The sequence below is a fragment of the Rhincodon typus genome, chromosome 2 (genome assembly GCF_021869965.1).
Source record: "Rhincodon typus isolate 14 chromosome 2, sRhiTyp1.1, whole genome shotgun sequence".
Lineage (NCBI taxonomy): Eukaryota > Metazoa > Chordata > Chondrichthyes > Orectolobiformes > Rhincodontidae > Rhincodon > Rhincodon typus.
Genome location: NC_063333.1, coordinates 139,264,288 through 139,280,985, shown reverse-complemented (window position 1 = coordinate 139,280,985; position 16,698 = coordinate 139,264,288). Strand labels below are relative to the sequence as shown.

Genomic DNA, 16,698 nt, shown 5'->3' with positions numbered 1-16,698 from the left:
TTGGATACATGAGTACAATCTTAAGCTAGAACATTTTTAATAATTTAAACTGTTTCCACTTTCCATTGTGAATTCCTGAAGCACATGGTCCATGTCAGACAGATTCTAGTGTGCTGCTTCAAAAAACCATCCCTACAAATGAACTTTTTTTATCATTATTCAATCAGGAGTTCAACCCTCCATTCCAGCTCATTTGTTTAGGTATTGAAAAGATGAAGCTAAATTTAAAGCAAAAAATGGACTACATAATGTAGCTGAAACTTCAAAGTTAATCATTCTCAAATTGGCTTTTAGCAATAACATGGATTTAGTTTTCACTAAATTTGTAATTGACAAACTCATTTGTTGCTCAGATCAAAGGTCAGGGCAATCAACCATCACAGGAAACCTCATTGCTGTTCCTATATTCTTGTATTGATTCTTTCTAAATTCATACTCTTATCTACAGATTCTAGCTTATAACTATTGTTGCATTATTTAAAAATCCAAAGAATTTGAAACTACCACAAAAATATGTATTATGATAGGCTGAAATAAACTAAAGACTAATATTTGATTTGCTTTTGGAAGAATAAAAATGAGTACTCAGATTTATCAACACTGATTTAATTGTTTTGAAAAACATTAGCCTTGTCTACCAAATTTCCTATATGTACAAATTCAGCAGGTTAATCTCTTCACTGGGTGCATAAAGTTGTGAAAGTTGTCTCTTGTAGAGATGTGTGGTCAAGCGACCACAGGCCCAAACTGGATATTCTAAATTGACCTACAGTTGGAGAAATTGGGCCTGAGTGAAATGCACAAACTAAAGCAAAAAGCAATCAGCAGCTATCGGCCAGAGAGAACATGGACACCAATTTCAAAGAGGTCGCAAAGGTTCGGAGAAACCAGTTACAACCAGCCTGAGGGATATGTATTGGAGAAGCATCGGTCAGACTTTCTGGCACCTTGACATCCAGCCAGTGCTTGAGGAAATGCACTTTACAGCTCCCCTGGCATGGCAACAGTGGAGGGTGCTGGCACGACCCTGGCTCGTGACCCAAATGGCCAAAGGCCATGGTTCATTTGGGAAGGTCTGAGGCAAATGGGTATACAAAAATGCACCTGGAAGCCAACCCCTCTGCAAAGACTCGAGCAAGACTCATGGCAGAAGGCTGTGCAGCAATACAAGAAGATCCAGGAGAAGATCTGCCCTGACCTGTAAGACCCACCTACGTGGAAGAGAGCCAGCCCTACATTGGAAAGGAAGGAGATTCCAACAGTCAAGCTCAAACATATGAACTGTTGCTGGTAATATTGTTTCTCAGATGGACAGTGATAGGTCATAAGTAAATATTGTGGGAATTTGGGAAACGCTCGCATGGTGATTTTAATAAGAAATATTTTGTTAATAAAACTAAGTTGAACCACAAACTGAATTCTGTGTCCCTTTGTCCGCATCACAGACAAGAGTGCTTGAATAAAATGTTTTTCATACATAAACTAGTCAATGTGTCCAAGAACAGATACCAGACGACATACCGCATTCTTAATTTTCAGCAACTGTCACAGCTACCCTGTTAATCTAGTATTATACTAACATTGACAACAATAAATTTACGAGGCATAATTTTTCCACTGCTTTTATTTTCCTACTGTGTGCATACATGGGTCATACAGTCATGGAGTCATACAGTACAGAAACAGACCCTTTGGTGCAACTCGTCCATGGCAACCAGTTTCCCAAACTAAACTAGTCCCATCTGCCTGCAATAGGCCCATATCCCTCTAAATATTTCCTATTCATGTACCTATCCAAATGTCTTTTAAATGTTGTAAGCATACCTGCATCTACTATTTCCCCTGGCAGTTCATTCCACACATGAACCACCCTCTACGTGAAAACGTTGCTCTTCAGGTCCCTTTTAAATCTTTTTCCTCTCAGCTTAAAAATATAACCCCTGGTTTTTAACTCACCCACCCTCGGGAAAAGACCTTTGCTATTCACCTTAGCTATGCCCCTCATGATTTTATAAAGCTCTATAAGGTCACCCTTCGACCTCCTATGCTCCAGACTAACCAGCCTTTCCTTATAACTCAAACCCTCCAGACCTGGCAACTTCCTGGTAAATCTCTTCTGAACCCTCTCCAATTTAATAATATCCTTGCTGTAGCAGGCTGACTGGAACTGTACACAGTACTCCAAAAGCAGCCTCACCAACGTCCTGTACAACCTTAGCACGACATCCCAATTCCTATGCTCAGTGGTCTGAGCAATGAAGGCAAGTGTGCTAAACACCCTCTTAACCGCCCTGTCTATCTGTGATGCAACTGTCAAAGATCAATGTGCCTGAACCTCTAGGTCTCTCTCTTCAACAACACTACCCAGGGCCCTACCATTAACTGTATAAGTCTTGCCCTTGTTTGTTTTACCAAAATGCAATACTTCACATTTATCCAAATTAAATTCCATCTGTCACTGTTCAGACCATTGGCTCAATTAATCAAGATCCCTTTTTTAAATAACCTTCTTCACTGTCGACTGTCCAACCAATTTTGATGTTATCCATAAACTTATTAACCATACCTGCTAAATTCTCATCCAAATCCGTTTGTATAATTGACAAACAAAGTGGATCCAGTACGAAGCCCTGTGGAACACTGCTGGTCACAGGCGTCCAGTCTGAAAAACAATCCTCCACAACCACCCTCTGTGTCCTACCTCAGCCAATTTTTTATCCAATTGGCAAACTCTCCCTGAATCCCATGTAATCTAACTTTACTAATTAATCTACCATGTGGAACAAAATCAAAGGCTTTATTAAAGTCCATGCAGACAACATCTACTGCTCTGTCCTCATCAATCCTTGTGGTTATGTCCTCAAAAACTGTTGCACAAAGCGGACTTCAATTATTTATTTAGATTATATGTACTCAGAACTCTTATGCAGAGCATTTTAAAGTTGATAGGCAAGTTGAACTAGCTTTTAATAGATAAAGCTCGCCTAGCTCAAACAAACATTAGCCCATGAGTTGTCGTTTCTTATATTTTACCCTGGATGAAATCGAACAACACAACATTGGAAGGTATTCAATGCTACTGCATCTACCTGTTTTACATAGGCATGATACTGACCACAGGAGTATTTACAACAAGTTATAAAGACTAATTACAGACCCTTGACTAAAGCTCCATGTTTCCCCAAGGTTATTAAGATGCAAGAAACAAACAACAACCTTGGAAGTCTGAAAAGCAAGGTGAAGCCAAGGCTGAAATGGGCTGGCACGTCAGACCCTCAATTTGTTCTGCAACATACAGGTTTACCAACACACTAAGTTCTCAACAATGTAAGGCAGCACTGAATAAAAAGAAGTTAAAACAGAGGGACAGAAATTCAGAAACAGAATTATTGCCTGTTATTGACCGTCAATAATTACTTGCGCACGAAATGGATGCCATCTAAGACAATGCTAATTTTCTGTCTTCCTGCTTTGGCTGAGATTGGCCCAATAGCAAGAACATGTGTTCTGAGGAAGGGTCACTGGATCCAAAATATTAACTCTGATTTCTCTCTGCAGATGCTTCCAGGCCTCCTGAGATTTTTCAGCAATTTCTACTTTTGTTTCAGATTTCCAGCAACTGCAGTTCTTTTGGTTTTTTTGTATGGCAAATCAGTAGTCTATTTTACGTCACTTCAATGACTGAAAATTGGAAGTAAAAATTGACAGAAGTGTATTTCGGGCTGGCAACTTGCTATTACCAATTTTACAAAGTCAGAACTATTCTTCCTCAAAATTAACCTGCTATTTGCCCTCATACTTCCTTAATTTAATTGCCTGCTGAACAGCATCTTAAGCAGAAGTCTGCAAATGTCTTTAACTATGATAGTTGCATTGTCACTGAATCAATGCCTAATAACTGCACATTTAACACCACTATGGACACACCATCACTCCAAGCATGCAGTGCTTCAACCAATAGTATCTCTAGAAAGTTATCAGTGTCACCAACATCCTCTGAACAAAATGTTTAATATCGTAAAAGCGCAGAGGCTAAAAATAATAAATGAAGAAAGGAAATATAAACATGAGGTATTTATGACATAAGACCTCTATTAAGAATTGTTAATTCCCACAATTTAACCCAATACAGTTTGAAAAAATATATAAATTAAAATAGTTTCTTAACCTGGAATGTGACTTTCTGGTCGATGTCAATAACCTGGAATTGCTTCGAGAATCGTTCATCTTCACTCCAAAACAAGCGGATATCTGGTATTCCATACAAAATCATTGCCAGCCGTTCCAACCCCAGGCCAAAAGCATATCCAATCTTGCCTTGAGCACCGGCTGTAATCAGAAAGAATCAAAGGCCTTGTGAACATTGGCAACAAAACACCCAGTGACCTTTAGGCTACTTGAAAATGCACAATCTTGCCAATACCTAATGTATTTAAAGCACGAGTGGGTAAGGGGTTGAAGCAAGTATCTGTACCAGTTTTCAAGACATATAGCAACATAAATATGTTTGACAGGAGATTCTAATCATTTATCACAGATTTAATAATGTGGCTCAGCCATCTAATCTAGCACCACTTACTTGGATTCTTACGGTTTGCAGTTCAACCCAACAGGGTTTGCAGTACCTTTTGCTTGGCACAAACTTATTCTTTTTGTAATCGATTTAAAGTTAGGTTTAGTCAATGTGCATTAAACTTTTTGTTAAGAAAACCATCTGAGGAAAATTTTTAGTGAGTAGAGCTATATTTTATTTCAATTAGTTTTCATTATGGTCCCCACATGCTCTGCAACAGTATTAGCAATTAAACATTACTGTATACAATGAGGAGAGAGAAAACATGTATGTCATTAACACATCAAAAATTAGTTGTCCCAGTAACTAGGTAAGGCTAGTTAATATGTAGCTGATCCATACATATCAATAAGGCTGTTTACACACCTTCAATCTGTGCTGAGTTAGCTCATCCTAGCTGGGTTAGAGATTGACGCACTACAATTGTCTTCCCCATTCCTGCGTGAAGAGTGTGATATTTAATATTATCTCTAAGCTTAATTACCATTACACAGAATTTTACGGCACAGGAATAGGCCTGTCAACAGAGGCTGTTTATGTTCCAAAAAAGCCTCCTCACATTCTACTTCATCTCACCCTATTAACATATTATTTTACTCTTTTCTTCCTCATGTATTTATCATCCTTCCCCTCAATATTTTGTAATATTCATCTCAAGTACAATCACAATTAATGTTCATTTGAGGGTCTCATCTCAGTGTCACTGGTATTCAATTAGTGGTGGGTGGGGGTTCACTTTGCAGACACCCCAAATTGTGGGCTCCTTAGGTGGGGTGCTTCATTCAAAGGCACTCTGCAAGATTGAGCAACACAGCACTGGGAATGAGGGCAGCTATTGAGAGCTATGCCCTGCTCCTGCTGCCGAAAGTCCATCCTCTCCCTGCGATACCCAAAAACACCATATGCCATTACTCACCTGTGCCAGGGTCCACCCACCATCTTGAGTGAGTATAAAAGGAGGAAGTGTGAGGTTTTTATTAACTCCTCATCAAGAATTGAGACCACTGTCATCTTCATTAAATACCACCACCTTCAATGGAAACGTTGTCTTTATTTCTATCCTATTGAACCCTTTCAAATGCTCATCCATAAGTACTCCCATCACAGACTTTACTAGGGTAGAGGGTGAAGGCTATATGTATCCCTATCCATCACCTTCTCACTTTATTAAATGACCACATCCCCTATCAAACCTTCCACATATTAAATTCTACCCAATATTTCTGCCTTTTCACTGAGATTATCTTAAATTATTTTGTACTTTCGGCCTCATCTCTTGTTCTTTGTATGCCTGTTGAATATCATATTCTTAAAAAGTTCTTGATTTAATTTTGTAATTCCTCTTTGAATTTCAGAACCTGCATAGGTACTACTCACAGCTCTTTTGAATGTGTACTGTGGAAAATCCCCAATTTTGACAAAGACTTTCTTATGCAAATTAAGTGGAGTCGCTTCTTCTTAAGACGCAGCAGTGCACAACAAAAAGTGGTTCCATTTTCATCATACTATTGGAGTTGACAGACCCAAGTGATAATATTAATAAGGAAGACACCAGCCATTAAAAAAGTTTTAATTCTGACTTTCAAACAACTTTGTTGGGCAAGGTAAATTTAACTCTAATTACTTAAAAAACTATTTCTTATGTGCTATTATTCCCACTGGTTCAGAAACTATCATGTTTAACTTACAGGACAGTTTGTATAGCTGTTCAAATCACTTGAAAAGGATGAGTGGCTTCCATTTCTGTCTGAAAAATAATTTGCACTTTTCAGACTTATGAAACCTTGCCATGAGAGGGTTAGTTCAAACCACCTTTCAGTTGTGTGATTTTTTTTATATTTGCAGCGTGCTTCAGAGTTTGGAGCTGCCTTAAATCTCAAGATATGAATATAAATTCAGGTTAAATTCTTGACATACATTTTAACAGCAAAAAGACAAATGTTCTATCATGTTGTGAAAAGCATTGGGTCTCTGCTAGCTCTCCCTAGTGCATAAATTGTATCTTATTTGAGAATCTGTAAAAGTTAGCAAGTTTTTCATCATGATGTCATCACAGCAAAGGGTTAACTTGTCCACACTTGATACTGATATTTGCACAATTTCACAAGCTCAGGTAAAGAATTTTGCTAGATTTTTTCTCCCTTTGCTGGTCTGTAGACATTAAGACTAATTACAACAGTTTCACAAGAGCTGAGATTGGCTAATTAGCACAGATCACTGAGCTGTTGCCACGCTTTTGTGAGACTGGAATATCCCACTAAAAGACCTAGTTATTTGAGATCAAAATAAAAGTTTTATATACCTCAGACGCCCATAGTGACTGAGTTCTAACTTAGATAAATTGTTTTACAAATTTGGGAATTAGGATTGGAAATGTGCCCATAACATTGTCTGCATTACAGTGCCAAGGCAGCCCAGAAGTGCAGTGAATAAGTTTGTAAGCTAATTGTGTGATCTTACACCGAGAAACTGTATTCCATAACCAAGTGTCCAAAACATTATGCTCAGATAGTTTTCACTTGAGAACCACAGGAGGTAATGTCTAAGAATCTCAATTAGAAAGTAGTTGACTAATTTAAACAGCACTCTTACAGGCTAACCATCCTGACACGGAAATTTAAGACAGCATCACAGGTCAATCTGTTGTTTCTCCTGGCTGGACAGGAAACAAAGAGCCTTGGACACCTTGGTCTATGTCAGTTATTGAAAAGGTCTGTTGAAGAAGAGAGCTAGAGAACAAGCATGACTTCCTCTAAGATACAGCAAGTTCAGACAGGCACAACTGAACTAAATATGTAATATGAAATCCACAATTACTCTGGTGGATATGTGTAAAAAATTGATCAAACACTATATGAATTTACAATGTCACCACACACAATAACTAGGGCAATAAAGAAACTGCACCAAGAAACGTGAGGAAGCATTCAGAAATCTGATGTGATGTTGCAGTATATCGTTGTGCAATCTATTACCCAACTTGTGGTGCTGAAAACACAAAGAGCAGCATGAGGATTTCTATTCCTGTTTTCCATAAGAGGAATGAATAAACTAAATAGAGTAGGCCTTACTATAAATATTATTCTCCTCATTCACTCACCAATTGTAAAATAAACCAGTTTGTTTATTGTGGTTGGCGTAATGTGGGGGTGACATGGTAGCTCAGTGGTTAGCACTGCTGCCTCGCAGTGCCAGGGACCCGGGTTCAATTCCACCCTCGGGTGACTGGGTGGAGTTTGCACATTCTCCCTGTGTCTGTGTGGGGTACGACCAGGTGCTTCAGTTTCCTCCAACACTCCTAGATGTGCAGGTTAGATGAACTGGCCATTCTAAAATGACAATAGTGTCCAGGGTTGTGAAGGCTAAGTGAACTAACCATGGGAAATGAAGGGTTACAGAGATAGGGTAGGGTGATGACTCTCGGTGGGATGCTCTTCAGAGGGTTGGTGTGGACTCAATGGGCTGAATGGCCTGCTTCCACACTGTAGCGATTTTATGATTCTATAATCTCACTAAACTGTTAGTCAGTTTGCTTTCTGTAAAGTTCTAGAAGCACACATGAAACATCTTACAAGATTACACTACACATTTCATGCAACAAGGTTTTTGCCTGAGGTCATGGCATTGCTGAATTACATATTAAGCAATAAAGGTAAACTGCCCATACAGGATCTGGAAACAGCAAAGATCAGTGATATTAACTTGGCAAAACATGTAGATCTAAAACAACTACCATTTCCTAATTTAGATGATAGATACTTCCCCAATCTGCATCTGCCTTGCAAGGTGCATAATACTGAATTACAGACAGTAAATAACATCTTCACTATGCTGAACATTACTTTTTATACTCTATCCTTGGGGATTGATGCAACGTAATTAAATTCAGCCACATCCTATGTGCCCAGCATGTATATTTTAAAGCAACAAAAAAGAAGACTGTTTCTCCTGTAATGGGAATTAGCAACCATCAAGTGGTCTTTTTATCTGATATTATTGTTAATCAAACTGTTACTATTATATAACGCGTACGAAATTCTTCACATAGCTACATTGCTCCAGAATAATTGGCCTTCTCTTGCATTTCTTGCTTACTCCTTGGTTTTGTGGTTTTAAAAAATATTTTGGTGTACGTTTTTCTCAAAACAACTACTAACAGTCAAATTCCTCTGGTGGATATGTGTAGAAAATTGATCAAACACTCTATATGAATTTACAATGTCACCACACACAATAACTAGGGCAATAAAGAAACTACACCAGGAAACATGAGGAAGCATTCAGAAATCTGATGTGATGTTGCAGTGTTTTGTTGTGCAATCTATTATCCAACTTGTGGTGCTGAAAACACAAGGCAGTAGAAATCAGATGTAACAGCAAGATGCAAAATCCAACTGATCTGATATCTCACACATTTTTATTCCAGTGACTAACCCATGCATTTTTTCATCAGTTGTATGAAGCCCTATAGAAAGTGGAAATGAAATGATTAAATTATTATGCCAGCTAAGACATAGTTTATTTATTTGCACATTAAACTAATTTTCATTTCCCAATCAGTTTCCACATAAAATCACCTATGCATCTTCTTCTACTTCTTCTCCTGAATTTTCTGCCTAAAAACAGGTCCAATCCACAGTACCACAATCTAGATGAAATGTCGTTAAAGGAGGCAGTTCCTCAATCCACGACAGCCATAATGGAAATTGAACTTTGTGCTGCTGGGACCAATTTAACCCACACTGACCAACTGGTCAACTGAATCAACCTCAAAATGTCAGAATAGCTGTGATAACATATTATTTTTCAAGCATGCCGTTTTCTCGAGCTATGGATAGTGATGGTCCAGGAGGCTTGGCCAAGAGGTGGCCTATGGGCCAGAACGTGGCCAGCCAAAGGTTGCATATGTTACCCATGAGGCCTTGTCCAAGATCCATGAGACAACAGATAAGAAAGTGGATTGGAAAATGACTGTTGGGCTGCTCGTTAAATCGCAGGCTGTTTCCTCCCTTTATTTGCTGCTGGTAAAACTATTGAGTAACTTGTTTTTGACTTTCCTAAATGGCAACTTTTAGGTGGATGTGTTGCCTGTTTTCAATGATTATGCTAGTAGCAGGGATTAAATAAAAATAACCACACTTTTCAATTAATCATTTTGATAACAATATTCCTTATTTGAGTCCATTTGATCAGATACTAAAATAAGAGCAAGAGTTAAAAAAAAAGAAGCCCCCGAAAAATTGCACATCAGCCTGGCTAAAGGATCTTTACTGGGAAATCATTCTCCCTGTTCTTGTTCAGCTGACTCCTCTTTGAGCCCAGTACTCCATTATTATTTATCCAGCTGTAGCCAGAGAATCACCTCTAAAGGCGTCTTCCTGCTTAAGGATAACTACCTCTAGTGTTGCCTACTTTTGGCTCCCTACTAATTCTCACTGACATCATCTGAAATGCAGGGTGGAATTTAATCTAACTGACTTGGATTCAGCCCACTAGTTGGAGTACAAGTGAAAAACATGCATTGCCTCCGAGTGGGAGTCTCAACTGGATTAAGTACCTGTCAGGCACATAACTGGCAAGGTTAGGCCTTCCCCAGGCTTCAGGGTTGGAAAAGCCACATGCTGAGAGCTGTTGGCCAACCGTACACAGTGTCATAGGCTGCTGCTGGTTATGTATGCAGAGACTGGCTGCAGGTGCGTGAGTAGAGAGTGTAGCATTGGGATGCAAGAGAGAAGGTCGTGAGCAAGGGCAAGGGGTGCTTTCAGTAGATATACCCTGCCTGAAGTTGAGAGTTTTGGTGCCCTTGCTAATTTTGAAACAGAATTACTATCCCCAGTCCGTGCCAACCCCACAAAGTCAGGTTCGACATGTGCACTGACAATAGCTTGTTGTACCTCCTGACAACCTCTCTTAACCTCTCCACTGTCTCTGTGTTGTAGACTCATACAGTCCTACAACATGGAAACAGACCCTTTGGTCCAACCAGTCCACGTCGACTATAATCCCAAACTAAACTAGTCCCACCTACCTGCGCTTGGCTTATATCCCTTCAAATATTTCTTATTCATGTACTTATCTAAATGTCTTTCAAACGTTGTAACTGTACCTACATCCACCACTTCCTCCAGAAGTTCATTCCACACACGAATCACTCTCTGTGTAAAAAGGTTTGCCCCTCATATCTTTTTTAAGTCTTTTGCCTCTCACCCTAAAAATATGCCCCCTATTCTTGAAGTCCCTCACCCAAGGGAAAAGACACCTGTCATTCACCTTATCCATATCCCTCACGATTTTAAAAATGTCTATTAGGTCACATCCCAACCTTCAACATTCCAGTGAAAAAAATTCCAGCCTATCCAGGTCCTCCTTATAACTCAAACCCTCCATTCTCAGGAAAATTCTGGTAAACCTTTTCTGAAACCTCTCCAGTTTAATAATGTCCTTCCTACAACAGGGCAACCAGAACTAAAGAAGGAAAAATACTTGACCTTCTGTTGGGAAATAAGGCAGGGCAACTGACTGAGGTATCAGTGGGGGAGCACTTTGGGTAAGTGATCATAAGGTTTTGGAGTATATTTGTAGCGATCATAATTCTATTAGTTTTGAAATTGATATGGAAAAGGATAGAACTGATCAAAAAGTTAAAGTTCTAAACTGGAGTCAGGCCAACATTGACGGTATTAAATAGGAACTTTCAAAAGTTGATTGGGAGAGGTTATTCTCAGTTAAAGGGATGGTTGGGAAGTGGGAGGTCTTAAGCAATGAAATAACAAACATTCAGAGACAGTATGCTCCTTTTAGTGTGAAGAGCACGGTTGGTGGGTGAAGAGAATGCTGAATGACTAGAGAAATTGAGGCTCTAGTCAAGAAAAAGAAGGAAGCATTTGTCAATGTACAGACAGTAGGGATCGAGTGAATTCCCAGAAGAGTACAAGGGCAGTAGGAGTATATTTAAGAGGGAAATGAAGAAAGCATAAAGGGGACATGAGATAGCTTTGGCAAATGGAGTTAAGGAGAATCCAAAGAGATTCTACAAATACATTAAGGGCAAAAGAATAACTAAGGAGAGAATAGGGCCCCTTAAAAACTAATGTGGCTGTCTATGTGTGGAACCACAGGAAATGGGTGAAATGAATATTTTGCATCAGTGTTTACTGTGGAGAAGGGCATGGAAGCTAGCGAACTTGGGGAAATAAATAGTGATGTCTTGAACAGAGTTTGTAATACGGAAGAGGAGATGCTGCAGGTCTTAAAGCACAAAAGGTGGATAAGTCCCTGGGAGCTGATCAGGTGTTTCCCAAAACTTCGTGGGAAGCAAGGGAAGAGATTGCTGGGCCCCTTGCTGAGATATTTGTCTTATCGATAGCGATGGGTGAGATGCCGGAGGACTGCAGGTTGACTGATATGGTGCCATTATTTAAGGGAACTATAGACCAGTGAGCCTGATGTCAGTGGTGGATGAGTTGTTGGAGGGGAATCTGAGGGACAGGATTTACATGCATTTGGAAAGGCAAGGACTGATTAGGGATAGTCAGCATGACATTGTGCGTGGAAAATTGTGTCTCACTAGCTTAATTGAGATTTCTGAAGAGGTGACAAAGAAGCTTGATGAAACAGAGTGGCAGACATTGTCTATATGGACTTCAGCGAAGCATTCAACCAGATTCCACATGGTAGACTTAGTAAGGTTAGATCACATGGCATCCAGGGGGTGCCAGCCAATTGCATACAAAATTGGCTTGAAGGTAGGCGATAGAGGGTAGTGGTGGAGGGTTGATTTTCAGACTGAAGGCCTGTGACCAGTGGTGTGCTACAAGGATCAGTGCTGGGTGCACTACTTGTTGTCATTTATACAAATGATTTGGATGTGAATATGTAGGAGGTATGGTTAGTAAGTTTGCAGGTGACACCAATATAGCTGGTGTACTGGACAGTGAAGAAGATTATCTCAGAGTATAACGGGACCTTGATTAGATGGGCCAATGGGCCGAAGAGTGGAGGTGGAGTTTAATTTAGCTAAATTTGTGGTGTTGCATTTTGATAAGGCAAACCCAGGCAGGACTTGTACAGTTAATCGTAGGGCCCTGGCATGTGTTGCTGAACAAAGAGACCTAGGAGTGCAGGCACATAGTTCCTTGAAAGTGGAGTCACAGGTAGATAGGATAGTGAAGAAGGCATTTGACATGCTTGCCTTTATTGGCCATAACATTGAGTATAGGAGTTGGGATGTTATGTTGCAGCTGCAAAGGACATTGGTGAGGTCACTTTTGGAATACTGCATACAATTCTGGTCTCCTTGCTATAGGAAGGATGTTGTTAAACTTGAAAGTGTGCAGAAAAGATTTACAAGGACAGTGCCAGGTCTTGAGGGTTTGAGCTATAGGGAGAGGCTGAATAGGCTGGGGCTTTTTTTCCCTAGACCGTCAGAGACTGAGGAGTGACCTTATAGAGGCTTATAAAATCATGAAGGACATGGATAGGGTGAATAGCTAAGGTCTTTTTCCTAGGGTGTGGGAGTCCAAAACTAGAGGGCATAGATTTAAGGTGAGAGGGCAAAGATTTAAAAAGGACCTGAGGGGTAATTTTTTCATGCAGAGGGTGGTGAGTGTATGGAACAAGATGCCAAAGGAAGCAGTGGAGGCTGGTACAATTACATTGAAAAGGCATCTGCATGGATATGTGAATAAGAAGGGTTTTGATGGATATGGGTCAAATGCTGGCAAATGGGACTAGATCAGATTGGGTTGTCTGGTCGGCGCAGATGAGTTGCTCTGAAGGGTCTGTTTCTATGCTTTATGACTCTGTGACTACGACCTGCAGGACCAGCAGTGGAAGCCCCAACACCAGATTATGTCAGCCTGCTTTAAGGTTGCCTCCTGAGTCAGATCAGGGTCAGCCGCCTGTAGAAAAGCCCATCAATGTAGGAAGAATTTAAATGACTTTCTCCATTTCACCAGCAATAAGTGCCTCTATCTTCCCTGCTAACACCTCACACTCACTCTATCTCAGCTGCCATCTCAACCAAGGCTCATGCTCTATCACTCTCATTAACGCTGACAATATCTACCCTCACTTGCTGTCATACATTCCAACCTCCAGACACCAGCAACCCTGCGTGCCTTCAGTGCTGCCTGGTCACTTACTTGGGACACCTCTACACTTGCAACAAAAATTATCATCCCACAAATACCTACCTCTCTCTCATTCCAGGAGAAAAGCAGTACACAATAGATAAAGATTGGTGGCTTGCCTGAAATTCAGCTCCTTACCCCTCATGTGGAGAGCATCCTGACCCTTACCACCCAGAGTGGACGACAAACCGTACCCAAACTCCTGGGCTAGCTTAGAGACTGTCCTTGACTTACTGTGCTGAGACCCTCTAACCAAAGGCTATCCCACTTCATTTGACTGAAGCGGGCTGCCAACCATAATAAACTTCCTTCCTTTCTATTTGTGCTAAACTGCAGGGCAAGACAAAAGTTATATGAGATAACACAGTGTGGAGCTGGAGGAACACAGCAGGCCAGGCAGCATCAGAGGGGCAGGAAAGCTGACGTCTGGGACCTGACGTTTGTTCCTCCAGCTCCACACTGTGTTATCTCTGACTCCAGCGTCGGCAGTTCTTACTATCTCTGACAGAAGTTATATGAGCCTGGTTTCTCTAGCTGAGGAAGCAAAGCACAAAAAGGCAAAGCAAAGCAAGGCAATTCACGCAGAGGTGCCATGAGCATTCAGGTATACTCAGAGTGAATGTGCACAATAACAGCAAGCAAAGAGCCCAGAGAATCAGAACTGAAGAGGTTTCACACTGGACTCAAAACATTAACTCTGCTTTCTCTCCCCACAGATGCTGCCAGACCTGAATTTCTCCAGCATTCTCTGTGTTTTTTTCAGATTTCCAGCATCCATGGTTTTTTGCTTTTATCAGATTGTTTTCAACTTTAATGTTGTATTCGACTTCAATGTGCTTCACATATATGCGCTGTCACTCAGACTATCTATTATCACCTCAGTTTCATTGCCCAATTCTGCCCTTGCATTAGTTCATCATCAGCTGAAACATTCAGCATCGCCACTTTTATCTCTGCATTTGACTATTAAATACGTTCCTGGCCCACCTCCGATTTTCCAGTCCGGCCTCTATAAACTTAGGGTCATCCAGACCCTGCTGTCCCTCTCCTAACCCACACTAAATCCCAATCACCCATCACCATTGTGCTTGCTGGTTTACAATGACAGCTGTTGAGCAATGCCCTGATTTTAAAATTTACATCGCAAAACACTTCCACGGCCTAAACTTTCTTTATTTCTGTTATTCTTACAAACCTCAAGGTCTAAGCTCTAAGCTCTGGAATTCCCTCCTTAAACCTCTCTTTCCTCCGTTAATATGCTCCTTAAAAGTAATGTCTTTGGCTAAGCATATGGTTAACTGCCCTAAAATCTCTTATGTGGCTCAATGTCACAGCTTACTTCATACGCCCTGGGAAGTGGGTCCTTTTACTATGTTATAGCAGCCCTACAAATACCGTACAAGTTGTTGTTTCTCATGGCAGCTCCTACAGTCAGGGATTCTCTGTACATAACATCAAAGATCTTTTTCTAATATGTTTTATTACCCAGTATCGCATCTGTTCAAGAGGCCCTTTATTTGAAGATGAGATATCTCATGTCACCCACTTCCAGAATTCAAACACAGCAGGATTGCTCTGCCAAAGACTTCCCACCCCCACACTCTATGAGACTTGTTGAAATTACATTAGTCCAAGCAATGTAGTTCATTTCAACTGGGGTCACAGAACAGTAAGTGAAAGGCAGGTGAAAAATACAAAGCAATTGACTGAGAATGCTTGTCATTGGTGGGGGTGGGGGGAGAGGGGAAGAGTTGGCAAATGAAGCTTCACAGAACATTGGAAAAGTAATTAGATGTATATCATTAATTTATTGGGTTGCAAGAATTTAATCTGGTGATATGTTGAAGGCCTAACAGAAAATTTGCTGTGGCTGAATGATGTGAATACTAAAGCTATCAGAGCTTCATTGCAATTGGAGCTGAATCATGTCAACTCAATCTTCCGCTTCTCATAAAAAATATTAACAAGGTTATATCAGATTTTCAGGGGGAAGGGAAGATGCACAGATTTATTGTTCATCTAGTGAACTAATTGGAAGTCACATGAGATTCATATTGAGCAAAATAGACTGCTGTTTCACTGTTAAAAAATTACATGTATCCATTACCCACTGCAGACATGTCAAAAATGTTAACACTTTCTTTTGTTTAAGCACTAGAATTGTAATGCTTGCCTTAGATGTTTTAAAATAAAGCAATTAATTTGGTTCACTTCTCCCCAGTTTTCTTGGTGCAACAAAACAGTGGCAAAATAATACACAGAAACGCCCTACATTGACATGGCCACTGATGTCCCCTCTCTCTCTCTGTGGTGCATCGCCCGCTTTCAATCCCTACTGTCCTTGAAAAAGAGTTAAGTCTGCTACAGAGTGCACTGTAGAACAATGGAGTTTAAATTATAATAAAAGAAACATACACAATCTTGAAATATGATATACAAATTACACAGCTAAGCCACCTAGTGGTCAACCGTAATTTTAGTGAGAGTATCCACTGTGAATTGCCTCAGATATGACTAAAATCCTAGAAAATTTACCATTTTTTAAGGGAATTCTAAAAAAACTCCCAAGAGCTCTCAGATAAAATAGAATTCTTGCCAAATTTGGAGTCTTGACTATTCTTTCCGAGCATCTTGATGATGCATTTGGGCTCAAATCTACTTCTTTGTCAGATCATGGATATCTGTACTCTTGAATTTTCAGATGAAGAGCCATAATACTTAAACACTGTGAGCCAAGATTTTCTAAAACCGGTTATTAGTTCAGAACATGCAGTTAACTTAGTCAAAGAAATTAAGGAAGGTTGGGTGGGGTATATCACAGGTGCCCGATTCACCACTGTTTTCCACCGCCAAAGTTGAAAAATTACTTCTCATTCACTCCAATGAATCAAACAATAGCCTCATTCAAACATTCACATCTAAGACATAGTATAAAAATGGCTAAAAAGACAAAATGGAAATTTCAAATGATCAGATAGTCTCTGTGAATAACCA

At 40.1% G+C, this 16,698-nt stretch overlaps 1 protein-coding gene across 4 annotated transcripts in view; it reads right to left on the bottom strand.

Annotated features, from left to right (window-relative positions):
• fars2 (phenylalanyl-tRNA synthetase 2, mitochondrial) overlaps positions 1–16,698 on the bottom strand; it is a 290,463-nt gene that overhangs the window by 150,669 nt on the left and 123,096 nt on the right. For all 4 annotated transcript variants that reach the window (XR_007265638.1, XM_048617041.1, XM_048617034.1 and 1 more), the window contains one exon: positions 4,169–4,329. Coding sequence is in view for 3 of the 4 variants with exons in the window: in XM_048617041.1 (XP_048472998.1) it covers positions 4,169–4,329 (161 nt within the window). In the remaining variant the exon portion in view is untranslated. The remainder of the gene's footprint in view (positions 1–4,168; positions 4,330–16,698) is intronic.